The sequence below is a fragment of the Lytechinus pictus genome, unplaced genomic scaffold, assembly GCF_037042905.1.
Source record: "Lytechinus pictus isolate F3 Inbred unplaced genomic scaffold, Lp3.0 scaffold_19, whole genome shotgun sequence".
In the NCBI taxonomy this organism is placed as follows: Eukaryota; Metazoa; Echinodermata; class Echinoidea; order Temnopleuroida; family Toxopneustidae; genus Lytechinus; species Lytechinus pictus.
The window spans coordinates 2236009-2255068 of record NW_026974140.1 but is presented as its reverse complement, the minus strand read 5'-3'; the positions used below and the strand labels follow the sequence as shown (position 1 = coordinate 2255068).

General features: G+C 37.0%; 1 protein-coding gene and 1 long non-coding RNA gene across 2 annotated transcripts in view; one reads left to right on the top strand and one right to left on the bottom strand.

Annotated features, from left to right (window-relative positions):
* Positions 1 to 19060, top strand: part of LOC129261041 (heat shock protein 75 kDa, mitochondrial-like) — a 33582-nt gene that overhangs the window by 1503 nt on the left and 13019 nt on the right. Inside the window, exons 2-8 of the mRNA XM_054899084.2 lie at positions 8041 to 8238; positions 8827 to 8909; positions 12855 to 13001; positions 14839 to 14910; positions 15558 to 15721; positions 17997 to 18106; positions 18679 to 19032. Of these exons, the coding sequence (XP_054755059.2) occupies positions 8041 to 8238; positions 8827 to 8909; positions 12855 to 13001; positions 14839 to 14910; positions 15558 to 15721; positions 17997 to 18106; positions 18679 to 19032 (1128 nt within the window). The remainder of the gene's footprint in view (positions 1 to 8040; positions 8239 to 8826; positions 8910 to 12854; positions 13002 to 14838; positions 14911 to 15557; positions 15722 to 17996; positions 18107 to 18678; positions 19033 to 19060) is intronic.
* Positions 321 to 2396, bottom strand: LOC135157691 (uncharacterized). The gene is made up of 2 exons (XR_010296653.1): positions 2309 to 2396; positions 321 to 1603 (listed from the first exon to the last, which is right to left on the bottom strand). It is a non-coding gene; the product is annotated as an uncharacterized LOC135157691 (long non-coding RNA).

Genomic DNA, 19060 nt, shown 5'->3' with positions numbered 1-19060 from the left:
TTGTTTCCTTTTCTGTGAGTTCCTTTCTTCTCATTTTGTTCCTCTCCTGTACTAACTTTACAACCATTTGCTTTTGTTTTTGCTCCTCTAGCCTCACCTTTTTCCCAATTTCATTGCATTCATTATTTTGTTTTCTCTTTCATCTACAGGAAATTTTTGTAGCCAGGAGGCTGTATCATTTGATGAAAACATCAGTTTGGATTCGACCTTACCACAGAAATGTTAGGGGCCCTATGAAGCATTGCATCCGCTCTGCCAAACTGCCTCTCACCCGAGATATTTGTAGAACTACACGATGCACTTTCTGCAGCAAGATCCAGCTAAAGTTGTGATGAACTAGCATATAATAGATTTCTTATATTCATAACATTCATCATTCCAGTTCTTAATTGATATTTCAAAAGTTTAATAAATCACTTTACATGCATTTAATATATTTCTTATATTCATATCATTCATCATTCCAGTTCTTAATTGATATTTCAAAAGTTTAATAAATCACTTTACATGCATCATATTGAGCTGTACACTGAATCTTGCCTCATAAGATCATTTGGCTTCAGCTCTACACAATACCCCCCCCCCCCCAGCAATAAAAAATGAAAATCTAATAAAACAATAGAGCTGCAGGCAGTAGCGTACCTAGGATTTTCCACAGGGGGGGGGGGGCAAAATCGTCCGCCCAAAAATTTGACAAGCAAAAAAGTCTTCAACCACAAATAAAGGATTTCGTACTTTCGGTCTTAAACTTCAAAGGAGGGGGCCACCGGTGGCTCATCAGGGGGGGGGGGCAGGGATACGTCCCTTGCATGGGTTGTGACTCGTCGGGGGGGGGGGGGGGCAGTCTGCCCCCCCATAGGTACGCTAGTGGCTGCAGGTCCACCCACCCATCTGTATCAACCATTACCTCCAATGAGAATACCTAATTTTAAATTTTATTGAGCAACTTCATTAATACTGTTAAAATATCCAATTTATATTTTTATGTGGAGTTAATTAATGTAACCAATGCCAACAAGGAAAAAAAATAAAATGAATACTTTCATGTGTCAGTGTGGATTTGTCATTTCTTTTTTAAATTTATTTTAATATTCAGATCTGTATGTGTATCCTTTTTCAACACTATGTTCCTTCTCTTCTCTACTGCATGTGCCAAATTGTTTGTTTTTTTGCTCATACTTCTTAAATAAATCATGAAAAAATTACATAAAGTCTAAATAAAAATATTTAAACAGACATACAAGAAAAAAAGTGTTAGTTTGGGGTGATAGAAAATGTTAGAAGACAGTTGGGGGGGGGGGGGTGAGATAAATCAATTGTTTCTTTCTTGTCAATTTAAAAGCTGCAATTCACATTTGTGAATAATTAAGTAGTTGGTAGAACAATTCCTGCTTAAAGTTGCAGTCTGAATGGAATGCAGGATCGCCAAGAACAAAGCCCAGAGGCAGAGGTGGGGTTGGTTTTTTTAAGGCGGCATTTCCATCACGCTTTCTTGGAACCACAGATATTCGACGGCTCATGCAGCCCAAGTCTGTTCATTGTTGGGCCCCTCGACTTCAGATCAGTAAGTATTGCCGTGCTCAAATGGAGGTAAGAAATTAATCTGAATGAAAATAAAAATATGAAAACAAAAGAAAATTAAAATGATAATGAATTAAATTAGATCTAGGCCATTCATTTTTAAAATAATAAAAAATTTAAGTTTGATTAGGCCAAAAGAAATCATGTTACATGAATTTTCAACAGAATATAATCATCAAATAATAAATTAAGACTAAAGTAAATTACCTAAAGTAAAGGCTAAAATTAGGTTCGAGAAGATTCAGAAAGTTGTTGCGTCATTTGCCATTTTTTTTCAATATTTTATTCAATCAAAATGAATGTGTGTCAGTGTGGGATGTATTTCTGATTTCTACATTTGTGTCTGGTTTTCAATTCCTAATTTATAAAAAAGAAAAAGTTTTTTTAAATCAAAGAAATACCAGACATATCACGGTAGACGGTCTGCTACACAAATTCCAATGCGCAGGACTACACACCGCGGGCAACCAAAAACCCTAGCAGCCGCCATAAATTAGCCCGCGAAACGCGTCGCCAAACTTCCCACGAAAATCCCACGAAACAAATAGCAAGGGCGTTTAACATTCGTCCGTGGCAAATGGTGGCAAGAAATGCTGCCATGAATGAGGTACGAAATGAAAGCTTACGACTTCAATTTTCGAGTAGCATATGTATTTTTAGCGTAATATGTCTGATAATTCAATGAAAATAACATATAATGATGATTTGATGCATAAACTGTACTTACAGACTGTTTTAGTGCAATTTTTGTTCCGATCTCGACCCTCCGTCGCAAGAGCTTACCGTGCAGTATAGCTGAATGCATTGGGAAGATGATGTCATCGTTTTCATTCCCATTGATATACGTTTACCATCCTAGACAGGAGACTCAAGTAGGGCTTGCCGTTATTGCTCGCACCGGCTCCCGAAGCAGCTTGTCGCCATTTTCGTACGCGAAAATGATGACGCGAAAATCGCGCCCTCTCGCGCTAGAGTAGCGTACCTAATTAAGGTGTTTTTATCGCTTACCTCCAATTCCAAATCTCAACCAGGATACTTCGTTCGATCCGTCCTTGGTCATCCTCATACTGCGGTGGAAATTACGCAAACAACAATCTAAATGCGAAATTTTCCTATCGAGCATTCTCGATTCAAGTCGTAGGGGAGGGAGAAAGGAAAGAAAAGAAGGGAAAGGAAAAAGCGAGAAAGGGAATGGAGGGGGCGGGAAAGGGAAGGAGAGACAAGAAAAGACAGATCAGGGGAGGGGGAAAGGTAAAGGAGAGAGAGGGAAAAGGAGACCATAAAATAGAAAGAAAACAAAAGAAAGGAAGAGGGGAAGGGAGAGGGAAAGAAAAATGGAAAGAGCGAGAAAAGAGTAGGGGAGGGAGAAAGGAAATAAAAGAAGGGAAAGGAAAAGCGAAAAAGGGAAGGGAAAGGGAGAGAAGAAAAGAAGGGAGAACGAAAATGGGGAAAGGGAGAAGGAGAGGGGATGATGAAGGGGATAGGAAAATGTCAAGTTTGAAGATCTGAATATTAACACTAAAACAAAATTAGACTCCCATGTTTTATTTATAAAAATACCATCTTTTTCATGATTATAAAGGTTCAACGTCCCTGTTCTAGGTCTAAACTTCAACATAAATCTACTGGCGCTTCGCGCTTGAATTCTGGAGGTCATTCCTCTTTTAAAAGTATAGGTAATCTGTCGGACTTTTCAAATCCCAAATTTAAATCTTAAGCGCAAATGCCCTCGCATTATTTTTCATTTAGATACAGTCCCGTCATCAATATAAAAAACTCTAAGCACGAGCTTCGCGCTGGCATCATTTTTGTAAGTGACATTTATGATGTTGTTCATATTTTAAAAATGTCCATTTGTTGAGGTTTAAATGTCCAAAAGTTCAGCGCTCGCATAATTTGTAAGGTAAATAGGCCTACCCTTTTAATTGTTATACAAAGGCGCTTATACAACGTCCAGAATGCAGTTCGGAATATTGAAAATAACTATTGGTCCCGCTATTTCTGCCCGTGCGACAAGCATTTATCATTTTGAATCATGAGATTCACCTTTAAAATATGATGAAAAAGTATCGTTAAGACTGAATTAAGAAAAAAAGAAGCTCACGTTTCACGCTCGCATTTTGATCCGTTAGCTTGTGATAATAATGGTGACTTCGTTAATATATCTTAGCGGACATGTCCACCTTTTGGTGCTTCAAGAAAAATAAACACAACACACAAATAATAATAGAAAACGAACAAGAATAGAATAGATAGTTACCTATCCCACTCATGAATTCTTATTTAACAGTCCCCAAAACGTCTTTTTTTCGTGTTAGCTTATTTCATATACATATATATATATATATATAGGTCTCCTCATCATGGTTATAAAAAGTGCTCAGAATGTTTTATTTTCAAGTCCTTGTATCAGAATTTTCAGCTTGGGCAGCTCTTTCGCATTTTTATTACTATCCTGTTGATTTATTTACTTGAACAAAATATTTAAAATGTCTAGCTTTTAGAACAGATATCAAAAAAAGGTATTCACCTTTGATCATAGATGAGGAAGAAGAAAAAAGTGCAAAAAAATAGGAAACAAACTAACGAATTAATGTGACATAATTTTTCTTCATTTCAAGGCGACTCTTTACATTTCATCATCGCTGATGGCGCTACAATAGAAAATACCGCTTGACAGCAAAAAAAAAAACAGAAAGAGGAAAATAATGCTGAGCGTCTAAAATGCAGCTAGCAGTACAAGCTGCAGAACCGTAAACAAACATCTTGTGAATAATATCGCGTGCCCTCTTTAAGCAAAAGTTTACAACCACGATGACCCTGCGGTATCTACGTGAAGATCACGAGAAAATGCTTTTTTTTTCTTAAAAACACACCAAAGAGAAGACAAGAAACGATCCATATGGTTTGGTAAGTGTCATAGCACAATTAGAAACATTATTTTAAAAGGAATGGCATAGTTATTTTAGTAAAAAGGGTGTGAAAAATTTGCGTGCACCATGTGCATATGAATCCTTCGCACGCGAGATGCATTGATCCCATGAGTGGGGTACGGGTGCATTACGTGCCGCCGTGTATACAGGAAAAGTTAGACCTCTGTCGCGTTCGTTCTCGGTATATCTATCGGCTTAGCCTTAGAATCGGCCATTTTGTTTTCAATTTTGACAGAAGGAGAACGAACGAGATCGCGAGACAGAATTTTTCTTTTTTTGAGGGTCCAGTTTGTGCCTCGAAAGGCTTGATGTCAGGATTCTGTGTCTCACGACACTCGTTATCCCCGACCATTCATTCGCCATACAGCTAAAGGTAGGGGATGGGACTAGAGGTATGTGAGGCGAAGTCATAGACAAAATTTGTTATAAAAATGTAAAAGTAAGAGAGTTTGACTTACCAGTCTTCTATAAACTAATAAAGATGCTTCTCACCACAGATACCAGTTTGCGGTGATGCTTCTATTTTGAAGCTCCGAGATCCAGCGATAGTACTAGAAGTAGAAGTCTCTTTCTCCCCTGACACTCAATATTTATTTTGAATATACACAATAATAATTGTTGTAGCGCCATCAGCTTAGGTGCCCCCCCCTGCCCCGCCTGTTACGCCACTGTGTTAGGGTGAAGGGTGAAATATGAAAAGAATGGAAAGGGGCAAGGACCTCAAGTGATATAACAGAACATAATTACGTATTTACGTTCCATTTTTTTAATATTTCTTTTATTTATCCCCTTGAAAGCCATAGAACGGATTGTTTTGCATTCATTTTGTGTGATAATTTGTAAACAAAAATTATTTAATTTGATTGTAATCCTTTATGTTTTGATTTGAAATAAATAACATTAACTTGAAACTTCCCCGCCCTCCCCCTTGAAAATTTGGATCTGCCCCTAAATAGGCATTTGTGGTAAGAGATTTTTTTATTTTATTTAACGTAAGTAACGGACTATAAACAGCACCCGTGGATTAACCGCACCCCCAACTTTGGACTTACATTATTCCTGTTATGTAACGATGTTAACCGACTACTCAAAATTCTATTGCGTAAACATGTCGTAGTGAGAGGTTAGTATAGCATACTAACCTCGCAATATGTGTTAGTACGCATGGCCTGGCCCTGGATTACGCTACTATACATACACCTACCTGAACCATCGGGGCGACAAATACTCGCTCTCAAAAACCATAACACACTGTCACTTTTTGGTAAAAAAGCCAACACGACAACACATCATGTAAAAAAAAGACATTATTTTTAGCATGCTCTACCAGTAGAAGGCGCACGTCCAACATGGGAGACTCCAATGTGGGAGACAATAAAAAAATAGGCCCTGATGGAGACTTGCTTTGCAAAAGAAGAAAACACCAACAAGAGCGTAATTTTTTCATAAATTTTTTGTCTCACTGAGGTCAGGAGTCGGAGCCCAAGGCCATTTGTTTAGTGTGTGGATGACAACAAAACTCCTTAATCTTATCAAAACAAAAGTAGACGGTGAATTTTTAAAGTAGACGGTGAAAAGGGGTAATTTTTCATGAGGAATCTGCTTATCACATTTTTATTTGCCGCTAAGGTAATCCTTTTGCAGCAAATGTAAACAAAGGAAATTGGTCTTCCAAACTGGAGACTGTCTCTGATTGGATACCCAAAATTCTTTACAAAAGTCTCTGATATTGGAGATAATCTCTCTCATGGGAGACAGTCTCCCATATTGGCAGTGCGCCTCTACTGACAACTGATTACAATCGCTGAGGCCTTTACAGAGAAAATGCTTTCAAGAGTTTAGGCTAGGCAGCTAGCTTACTGCACAGGCACCAATCACACTCAAGTCAAGCTAGTCAATTCCGGTGATTTGGGATATTAATAAAGCTCCGTTTGACAAGCAAATCCTAGGTCTAAATGATGACTTTTTCCCCATACCTTGTGTGTGGAATACCTGTATGGATGGGATTGATCGGATTGGAGCATGTATAAAGTCAACCAAAAAAAAAAGATGGCATATGGCTGCACACATACAGATAAAAAGACAAAGTTTGACAGAATTACGTGAATCGTCAGACTTCCGGTAATTTGGTCTAAGTCTGATTAGTGATTGTGAGAATTCAGGTTTGGAGAGAATTAGCCTGAGAAAGAGAGGGCACCGACGGCAGGTTGATGAAAGGGTACTGCAATGGACCGCCATCGGTGAATGGGACAATTTAAGGGCCGCACAGCAACTGACAAGGGCACTAACTGCAATCGCTTTCGGTGCTTTGGTTACTGTGAGGGCTTGACGATTCTGACAGAAATCTCATTAGCAAACTGTCTTTATTTGGTTGTGAAAATGGGAGCTGAATCTTGACCACATCCATGACACTGAGCTCCCCGAGTTAGCACCCGATATGGTAAAACTGAGTCGCTATATTAAAAGGTAACTTTGGAGAGCAAAAATCATTCCCTTACCTGAAGCTAAGCAAAAGATAACTATCTTTTACATTGTAAACAAGGTATGGAAACTATTTTCTAGCAGGCTGACGATCAACCTTGTAAAAGTGTCATAACAAGTCAGCATGTTATTAATGTTTGACTTTTCTTTTAGAAGTGTTTTAAAGGACATGACCACCCCATCAAAATGTTGATTTGAATAAAAGGAGAAAAATCCAACAAGCAAAACACTGAAAATTTCATCAAAATCGGATGTAAAATAAAGTTTTGACATTTTTAAAAACTGCGCTTAATTTTACAAAACAGCTATATGCAAATGAGCAGACTGATGATGTCACCCACTCATTATTTCATTTGTATTTTGTTATAAGAAATATGAAAAATTTAGATTTTCTCATTGTCATGTGAAACTAACTTTTATTCCTCCTGAGCATGTGGAATTACCATTATTTTAAAAGTTTATGGTAAAGTCAAGTTGGTCCTTGTTGGTTAAATGTGTTTAATTCAAATAATAAAAAAGAAAAAAAAGAAAAAAGAAAAAGTGAAAAAGTGAGTGAGAGGTCATCATTGATTCTCTCATTTGCATATCACTGAGTTGTGCATATAACAGTTTTTTGAAAAATAGGCAAAACTTGATACTTTCAACTGTTATGTTACATCCGATTTTGATGAAACTTTCCGCTTTATCCTTGTTTGGTTTTTTCTATCAATTCAAATCAACAATTTTCTGGGGTGGACTTGAACTTTCAGGAACAGGAAGAAGAAAAAAATTGCTGATGGTTACGCCACCATCTAGTTTAGTTGTGTTAATCAGACTTTGAACCGTTGATGGGCAGATCACTCTGTGTGAGACAAGACTGCATGGTTCAATTGTCTTGCATAGCAATCGGCAAATTGACATTGCAGTGCATGCTTTGTCATCACCTGTTTGGTCATGAACTTTGGCTGCATGAAATCTAATCCGTCAAGATCAATTTATGTTTTAGTCTGATAAGTCATTTCTTTTTCATTTCATTTCATTTATGAAAAAACTGTTTTGCATTTAGATTCAACATCAGCTAACCATCAAGAAACTTCAAGACATCGAAGAGGACATCTCCGTATTATCAGACGGTACTCGTCAAACACTGCGGAAACAGAGTCAAGTTCTGAACCTATAACAGGAATCACTGAAAATGAGACTGAGAATACAGAACAGGAGCCTATCAAACACAACATCATCCAAGATTCAGAGGTATCATCAGGTAATTCATGCATGTTAGTGCTTTCTATCTAGAAAAACTCATGAGGCACATGATATGAAGAGGCCTTGGTAGAGTTATTACTTATATTTTCCAAATAACATCATATTGGATTAAGCTTTGGCCGAGGTTGAAATTCAATGAGGGTTGTATATTTAAATAAAAGTCCAAGAAGTCCAAGAATTTGTTAAATGTCTTCTTTTTTTTTTAGCTTGTCTTCATTCATATCACTTCTGTTTGGTTTTCATTATGATATAAAATCAATCTGCTCAGTTGTCTTGTACTGATAATAATTCAAAATTATAAATGTCTCAAAAATTGATTATTTATTAAGAAAATTATTTGAAAGGAATATCTATTTTTTTACCAAAGCTATTAGAAAACCCAATAAAGGAAGAACCAATTAGTTCATTCATAGTAGTACATTTACAAAGGGATGAAAGGTGGCGAAGGATTATTTAACTGCATGTTTTGGGATAATGTTTTCATTTGCTTCAAGGAGTTTCAATATGAAGCCATTAAACTGTAATAGTCAACTGATGTCGTGTAATGGGAAGACATGCATTTACTTATATATCATTTCTCTTGCAGGAGACTTTCAAGAACATGAATTTCAAGCTGAGACCAGAATGCTTTTAGACATTGTTGCTAAGTCTTTGTATTCAGAGAATGAGGTGAGTATCAGATCTTGGTGTTTCCTGACCTCGTTGCAGTGTTATGCTTCACACTTATGACTATTTCATTTGAAGATCACGGTGGAAGGTTATTTACATTACCATCCAGAATGCTGTATATTCTTTGTATTGGTTGTTAGGTAGCTTGTCAATAAAAAATTAAAATGATTGCTGTTGATGATGACTTGGGAGGAACATGTAGATGTTAAGATGTGGGATTCAATTATAGCTGCACTACATGTTTCATCTTCTTGTGCTTGTTGTTTACATTGACGTGTAATTTACCGCAGTGTAGCAATATCCATCTTTGTCATTCATTCTTTGCTTTCATTTGACTCTCTAATCTGATGTACAAAAGTGTGGTATGTTGGCTAAATTCCAAATTTATTCTACTTTGACCTTTTGATATTTATCTCGTTTTCTTTCATGTTGCGAACATGGTGAATCCAAGCCAAGTTTAGATCTTCTTTTTAAAGTGTTGAAACATCATCTCTTACAGATCTGCTGGCAGGTATCACCCGAAAGGGTAGTTTAGTGTAACTCTCACACACATTACAGCTGCCAAGTAGTACGGATTTTCAGTATTTAGATGTACTTAAAAAATGAGAAGAATACTGACCAATGGTTTCATGCAAAATCCTGATCTCTAAAGTTTCAGTTTTATGTGTTGTCCTATGGTATTTCTTTGAAAATACCGATGTCATCATCAAAATACTGATTTTCAGCTTTAAAAATACTGAAATATTCTTGTTCAGGTTGACAGCTCTGTCACACTCAATTTGAAAGATGACTAAAAAGGTTGAACAGTTGTACTGATAATATGTTTATAGTCCAAAACATTCTTATATTTGTGTACATGTGGTACTTGTGACTCTTGGCATGATTAAATTTATTCATTATGATTTTAGAGATTCCAGTACATTACAATTAACACCAATTCATACATGTAGGTGCATTATCAATATCATAAATCTTTCCCACTTCCTTCCAAAATAAAAACTAAATTTAAGCTTCAATTTATCCATACCACATGTTTAATTTCAGCACCATTGCTCTTTGACTGTTCGTTGCCTTCGTCTGTCTTTACTGAAAGGGTTTCCTCTTGCCATTAACATGACAAAACACTCGAGGTGTATTTCCATTGTTGGGCCATATTATCCAGATTCTCTGCGACGTCTCACTGATTCTGCTGTCTCTAGTCTGTTATCATGGAATGCAGAGGATGGAAATTCACATCTCCTTGTGCTAAACTTGGAGACAAATGATCGAACTACAAATTCTAGATTGTGCCTTCCAGTCTCTTCATTGATTTAAACCTCTTTGTTCTCCTCATTTTACTCAGCAAAGAAACCACTCCTACATGTCTCCCAACAATGGTACATGGTACACCGTTGTTGGGCTAAAATGTTGAGAGCATATTGAAGTCCTTTTGCACATTACAATATGAATGAAGAGATACTTGGTTTCTTCAACCCAGAGTAGTGAAAGTGGGAAAATTAGTATTACACAGATAGTAAAGGAGAAGGGACAGTAGTTCTAAATACTACAACGTCATCCAGGAATGCTAGTGCAGTGTCCCCATGTAATTCTTGGAGAATCAAAGTGATCACTCTGGAGAAGGTGGGAGCATTACACTAACCAAAACCCATGTGAATAAAAGTCATAAAGCCCATGTTTGAAAGCTGTTTTGTCTCAGACTGCTTTGATCTGCCGTTATGCAGAATTAGCATCTAAGTTAGAATACCAGGAATGGCCACCTGATGTATCTAAATACTCCTCAATACACTGAATGGGAAAAACGCCTTTCTTGGTGGCATTATTCAACTTTCTATAATCAATACACCAACTGACTCCACCTTCCCTTTTGCGAACAAACTAGAGGAGATACCTATTCCGACTCTGAGGGTTGAATCACCCCTGCAGTTAGCATCTTGTTGAGATGCTCTTTATCTCAAGAACTAAATTCTTAGGTGTCTTTCGCATTTTTTTCTGTTATTGGTTAAGCGTCTCCGGTGTCAAGTTGATGCTCTCTTTCTGTAAACTTTGCCATATCATAGTATGTCCTTGTAACAACTACCAAATACTCCATAAGTAAATCTCTAAGAATTTGTTTATCTTGATCCTCTAGATTTTGAGAAGAGTGATTATATAAATCTTGGAGATGGGATGGAATTTCCTGGTAATCGGATAAATCTGTCTTCCAAATGGTCTTGTTACCTATACATCTTAGGATCTATTGATGGGGCTTCTTGAAGCTTCACCCACAGTATGATCTTTGGCCCAGTGTATATTCAGATCAGTGGGATTTTTAAGGTGGTTCCTAAAATTTAATTTCCTCAAGAGATTATTGCAACGTTCTAGGACTTAGACTACTAGAGTTGACAAAAGGTTCAACCAAAAATTGTGAAAGAGGTACCTTAATCCTACAAGAGACCTTTGATATTGACCTTAGGGGAGTGAAAGACAGGAATTTGTAGTGTTGTACTTCTCCCCCAAAACATGGGGGTTTCAATACTGTGAAATGATTGAAATTGGGAAAATCAATTTTGGACTGATGTTTGTTCAAAAGATCTAATCCCAATAATATATCATTCCCGATGGGAGAAATATAGATTTTATCTTCAAAAGTAAACTCACCAATTGTCATGGTTGCAGGACCCATTACCTTCCCATCCATCTTCATGTTGCTTTTGGCAGTGTTGAACATAAAGGATCTTGAAATAAGGTGGTTTAGGATTTAACGACATATAAACCTTACCTGAGATGATTGTAACTCTATCTACCGTATCAATCGCAGCATTGAGCTTACGGTCAACAACCTTGAGACACACCGTGAAACTTAATGTAATATGAAGTCGACAAACAACCACATCCTCTCGACTGCTCTCTCGCCACCTGCACATTTACATTTAATGGATCTTTATGAAAAGGGGAGGCCAAGGCGGGAGAAGCCAAGGACATTTGACTTGTTTGTCTTTCCGTAGACACACCTCGGATCCCTGTTCACAGTAGAGAGTTTTACACATGTTACATGGTTGGACGCAATCATTACAATGCCCAACTCCTTGATCATTGAAGACGTGGGAATGTGTACAGCATCAATAGAAAATGGAGGGTCATTGAACCGATTGAGATGTGTTGGAGAATGGCCTTCTGGGACAATTTCCTGTCTGGCAGTTTGTGTCACAAATCTGGCAAGGAATACGTTATAGAATATGCATGGTGTGCTTACTATGCCCGTTGCTTTGCTTTCTTCCAACCCTACTGGAAGTTGTGGAAACCTTTCTAGCCATTCCTTTTGCATTATCAGTAAACTTTTTTTTTCTTCAATCCAGTTATGTTCATAATCTCAATAAAAACATCACATGTAATCGACATTTAAAAAACAAATAATTTACACAATAGAATTCACATTTGTATAAATGGCAAGTGTAAATGGCTACTGGTCCTTGTATCATAAACATGGAAATTACTATTAGCCAAAAACATTAATTGAAATTTGAATGCCAGATGTTTTTTAAACATGAGGACATGAATATATAGCAACCTGTAGTTCATGCAATTCAGTGATCTTAAGGATCCTTTTTATCTCTAAAAAGATCAGTGTGATAAAATGTGTGTCCATTGCTAATGATATGGATGGCACATTTCTCTACTTTTAATACATGATAGGTAATTGGCAGAGTGTCCCCATACAATATAAGAGTAAAAAGTTATATGTGGCAAGATCATTGACTAATACAAAGTTAAAAAACTTGTTTTGGTACTATATTCTTAAGGCAATTCATGGCACCAATGCTTTTGGAAATTTTTGAACAAATAACATTAATGTGTACACTCCAACTAATATCTATTGAAACACCCAAGAACTTAGTATTAGTGATATTAACTGACATCTGTTATAAGCTACTGAAGTCCTAACACCTGATTGGTTCTGTTATTCAGGTGTTCATCAGAGAGCTGGTGTCCAATGCTAGTGATGCCCTTGAGAAGCTTCGATATCTTCAGCTGACACAGGATAACCTTGAGAGACCTGGAGCATTAGAGATACACATAGCAACCAATCAGGACAAGGGAACATTCACTATACAGGTACAGTGATTGTTAGTAACTCCTCCTTGATGATCCTGGTGGGTGTTTCATAAAGCTGTTCGTAAGTTAAGAGCAACTTTAAGAACGACTGGTGATTCTTATGGTAAATGGCATATTCATTGAAGATGGTTTAGCGCGTAATTAGGATCACCAGTCCTTCTTAAAGTCGCTCTTAACTTAACGAACAGCTTTATGAAACGGCCCCCTGGTGGGTGTTTCATAAAGCTGTTCATAAGTTAAGAGCGACTTAACAAACAACCGGTGATCCTTCCTTGTGGTAAATGATACACACATGATTCCATTGGTGTTGATTTGGTTTCTAAGAAAGGATAACAAATCATAACCAAATAAAGTAAGGAATGCATGAACAATGGAATGGACATGTGATTTCCCGACACATTTTTCAATAAGAACTTGATATCACTACAAACTGTCATGGTTGTCTGCTGTTATTTCATCCTGTCACTAACTAATGACATCGTTGTTCTAGATGTCGAGTTTGAAGCCTCAGGTATCAAGGTATTAAACAGTTCCATAATTGATTAAAAAGAAGTTATCCCCCAAACCAACAATTTTAAATTGTAAAAAATGTTTTTTAAAATAAGCCTCGATTTCACCAAAGAGCATCTAGAACCCTAGGCGGGCCCTGGAAGCTCTGGCGTATTGGGACTTTGCGCTTTGAGCTTGTGGTGTGCGCTTCATGTACACTTTTTATTTCAGATTTTTGAAAAATCTTGCTCTTACACCCGTGATTGTACAATGAACCCTTCAGATTGGTATTTTGACCATTTGAGTAGAACAACTATAGGACTGGTATAGAGTTGAACTGGAGTAAAAAATGCACTTCTGCATCAGACAATATACTCCACAAGTGCCTGAATGAAACTAATTTTTGAAAATAGAAGTAATGAAAGCTGTTTAAGGATAAGTATGAACCCATGGCAGTTGAAAGAAATTGCTTTGATCTTTTCTGCGACAATACTCCAAAAACACTGATGAAAAGGTGATAGGGTTCTTCTTTGATGATCATCCAGTGGTCATTAGAAAAACTTTATTTTCATAGGGTGAGAGTGACCTATTTAGGTTTGTTGTTTTAAGGTTTGGTTTGGGAAATAATAATTGCAAGAATCTGGTTTCTATGCGACTTTGGGTAAAATTTAGAAGATTGGTTTGCGAAGTTATGCTCATTATTGTAGGAATAAAAATATTTAATTTGTATCTTATTAAGAACTTGAATGATATCACATGAGTGATGCTATCAGACTTTATTTGTGTGATTGCTGGTCTGACAAGGTCTGCTTTTTGAAACAGATTCTTTGTAGACACATTTTTTTAAAAGGGGAGTTCATGCTGGTGAGAAGTTGGTTTTAATAAAAGCAGAAAAACAAAAACATGGGTGAAGATTTGGTGAAATTCAATCAGAGGTTGGGATTTTGAAAGTTTGATTTTGTAAAGTCACATGTGAGCAGCTCCCCTTTGTTCATATACAAATTCCATAAATTGTAAATTTCATAGAAAACTGACAAAAATGTCTTTGTGCATTCATTATCAGACTTACCATTTCATATCAAAAATATTTTTAGTCATCTTGAACCATTAAAAAATAAAATATATGGACTTAATCACATGACATATGGGGCTGCTGCCAGCGTATGACGTCAAAAATTGAAATCTTTCAGAATCCATAACCCATTGTTTGATGGATTTTCGGCAAATCTTCATCTTTATTTTTTCTAAATTTTTCTGCTTTTATTGAAAATTCTCTATTAGGATGAACTTCCTCTGCAGTTTGACATTAATACATTGCCATTCTTCTCACTCTGTTTTTGTTTGTCAGGATACTGGTGTTGGTATGAATAAAGAGGAGATGGTTGAGAATCTAGGAACCATTGCAAGATCAGGGTCAAAGGTAGGTTATACTCATGTCATATGACCAAACTCAGCAACAGTGGCCCGTATGCTGAAGTCTGATTTTACTTAGACTGTGGTCTAACTCTGTGCTAAAATTATGGGAAGCCAAACATTTCAAAATTTTGTTTACAGTGAATGCTTCTCATGTTAACTGTGCTCTTCACTAATTATTTAATGGTGAAGACAATTGTCATATTGATCCTTCCCAGGCAGTTAATAGTGTTTTAGGAGTCAACTGAGCTGATACATTGAACCACTACAGTTACAGATTTATGTAACAACTGGCTTTCCATAATTAAACCACTACTTAAAACCAGAGTTTAAGTTAAACCCGACTTCAGAATATGGGCCATTGTTTCTAGAGCTTGATAATAACATTAGAGAGTATTTGTTAATAAGCACATAATAACAAGAATTATAACAATAACAAACCAAATTATATCATGTTTCTCAAAAAGGCGCAACTTATATATGAACCTAAACACCCAATTTTGTCTCCCATTTGGTTGGAACATGTGACACCCGTTATGTATGCCATCCGTCATTGATCATGTTTTCTGTTTTCCTTTGGAAGGCAACAATAGACAGGTTTGAATGTATTCATAATGATATACTTGTTTAACACGGAAATCTGTACTTTTACAGGCATTCCTCAAAGAACTGCAAGAGAAGGGTGGTAGTTCTGATGGCAGTATTATAGGACAGTTTGGAGTGGGTTTTTATTCAGCTTTCATGGTAGGAGATAAGGTAGAAGTCTTCTCTAAATCACACCAAAAGGATGCTAAAGCTTGGCATTGGTGCTCAGATGGGTGAGTATAAACCAATCCTGATGGTTTGTATGTCAATTTATAAATGAAAGAGGTGGGCTTTACGTATGCCTAGTAAAGAGAATTCATGGAGTGACATTGCAGTGCAATTGGCTTATTGCATAACCCACCCATCAGAAGTGACTTAATTCATCTTTGGAACCTCCTTAGTAATGACTGCCATAAGTTGCAGTGTTATGAAGTTATGTATAATGAAGAGGGTAAATGGTAATAGGTAGGAGGTGTTTTTTTAATGATGATAATGGTGATTAGGAGGAGGAGGAGAAGGAAGATAAGGATGATGATGATTATGATGATGGTGATGATGATGATGATGGTGGTGATGATGATGGCAGACCTGTCAACCAGTACGTTTTAGCCGGATCTAGTACGTTTTTGCAACCAAAATACGGCAGTACGTTTTTGTAAAAAAATCGTAATTTATTGAGAAAAATAATCTCTATATGTCTCTATTTCATAAAACATACACAAATATGGTTATTAGATCAATGTAATTTCAGGTAACTCTTTTTTTTCAATCATTTTGTTAAAACCAGGGTGGAGATATACACATGTTTTAATGTGTTTTTTTTTCATCTGCAAGAGCAGTGCGCATTATAGCTTGCATGCAGCTTGAGCGCCGCGATGAGCGAGTGCGCCAAGCATTTTATTATGAAATACACTTTTTTTGGGGAAAAATGCAGTTTTTTGTCTCGCCTGCATAGCAGAGCGAGACTATAGGCGCCGCTTTTCCGACGGCGGCGGCGGCGTCAACATCAAATCTTAACCTAAGGTTAAGTTTTTGAAATGACATCATAACTTAGAAAGTATATGGACCTAGTTCATGAAACTTGGGCATAATGTTAATCAAGTATTACTGAACATCCTGCCTGAGTTTCAGGTCACATGACCAAGGTCAAAGGTCATTTAGGGTCAATGAACTTAGACCATGTTGGGAAAATTATTTTCAAAATCTTAACCGAAGGTTAAGTTTTTGAAATGACATCATAACTTAGAAAGTATATGGACCTAGTTCATGAAACTTGGGCATAAGGTTAATCAAGTATTAGTGAACATCCTGCTCGAGTTTCAGGTCATGTGACCAAGGTCAAAGGTCATTTAGGGTCAATGAACTTTGGCCAAGTTGGGGGTATTTGTTGAATTACCATCATAACTTTGAAAATTTATGGATTTAGTTCATGAAACTTGGACATTAGGTTAATCAAGTACCACTGAATATCCTGTGCGAGTTTCAGGTCACATGACATGGTCATTTAAGGTCAATGAACTTTGGCCGTGTTGGGGGTATACATGTTAAATTACCATCCTAGCTCTGAAAGTTTATGGATCTAGTTCATAAAACTTGGACATGAGAGTAATCAAGTATCACTGAACATCCTGTACGAGTTTCAGGTCACATGACCATGGTCAAAGGTCATTTAAGGTCAATGAACTTTGGCCGTGTTGGGGGTATTTGTTGAAGTGCCATCATAACTTTGAAAGTTTATGGATAGAGTGAATGAAATGTGGACATGGGTGTAGTTGACAGTCTTAAGTCTCCGTTCAAATGTCATTTATGGTCAATGAACGTGGTATTATGTCATTATATGAATGATGTTTTTGTGAATTATTATTTTATAGTAGTTTTCAAAGTTAGCACTGCTGCTATATTAAATTGCGTAATGCAGGCGAGACTGCCAGAGGCGTTCCACTTGTTTTAATCACAGAATACAGTTTTTCATTCCCAGAGGTTGGCAGGTCTGCATATTTATCTCACATGGTAAAAATACTGATTTTTTTTCTTCAAAATACTGACTTTGGGGGATAAGAATACGGAAAATGCAAAATACAACTTGGCAGCTCTGTGATGGTGATGGTGATGATGATGATGGTGGTGGTGGTGGTGGTGATGATGGTGATGGTGATGATGATGATGGTGGTGGTGGTGGTGGTGGTGATGATGGTAATGATGATGATGGTGGTGGTGATGGTGGTGATGATGGTAATGATGATTATGATAATGATGATGATTATAAGGAGGAGATGGATGACAGCGATGATGATTATAAGGAGGAGGATAAGGATAGTAACAAGTATTGGCTTTTTGACAATTTCTTGATGCAATTGTTACATTGCTATATGGAGGTGAGTGTATTTTCTGTAAGAAAGACAACCTCCAAAGTAATAGATAACTTGCAACAACCTTGTAGTGCATACAAATCATATACATGTATATGTGTGATGATTTGGAGTGAAAACATTTGCAATTGTTTTTTAGGTCAGGTAAATATGAGATGAGTGAGGCTGATGGTGTGATGAAAGGAACAAAGATTGTGATTCATCTCAAGAAGGATTGCTGGAAGTTTGGAATGGAGTCAGATGTCAAAGGTCAGTATTCAAGCCCTATAAACTGCCATTACATACGACATTCCAGTATTCAACTAAACAAAAAAAAATCAAATTTGTCCTTTCATTGCAGCACAGAGTTTTTTTTATATTCCTTTAACCAAGGGGCTCTCTTAATGTAAATCATCATTGCTGCCATCGCCACCACTACTGTCACCACCATCATAAACAGCAGCATCAAAATCATTAATTATAATGATCACCATTACAACCACAATCATCATCGTCGTCATCATCTCATCATTTCTCAAACTCACTTTGGAAAATCAAAAAGTAAAATGACTGAGAATGTTTTGTTAGGGGTGTTTTTGGGGGAAAATTGCAAGATAAATATATCATTAATCATTAGGGTGTTCCTACAGTCTTATATATTGGGGTTCAATGAGCATGTTTAAAACTGAAAGAAAACATGCCCACAGATGTTTAGGATATTGTGATCATTATCATAACAATTTCCTTTCTATCTCATTTATATCTTTGTTCTCAGTTGTGATTTTATGTTTTGCTATCCTGAGTTCTGATGTCTTTTTTTAATATCCTCATCTGTGTATCAGATATCCTCCTGAAGCACAGTAACTTTGTGGGAGTTCCCATCTTTCTCAATGGTACGCTAATCAACACAACCCAGGCCCTCTGGACTGAGGAACCCCGTAACATCACAGAACAGAACCACACTGAATTCTTCCAATACCTCACTAAGAACACCTATGACACGCCCCGTTACACCCTCCACTTCAAGGCCGACGCCCCTCTCAATATACGCAGTCTGTTCTACGTCCCGAATCGACCACCGGCGATGTGGGAGTACAGTCAGCAAGCTGATAGTGGAGTATCCCTCTATAGTCGGAAGATCCTCATCCAGCACAAGGCGGAGAAAATATTACCCAAGTGGTTGCGGTTTGTTGTAGGTATGTGGCACACAAGGATTGAGTGTGC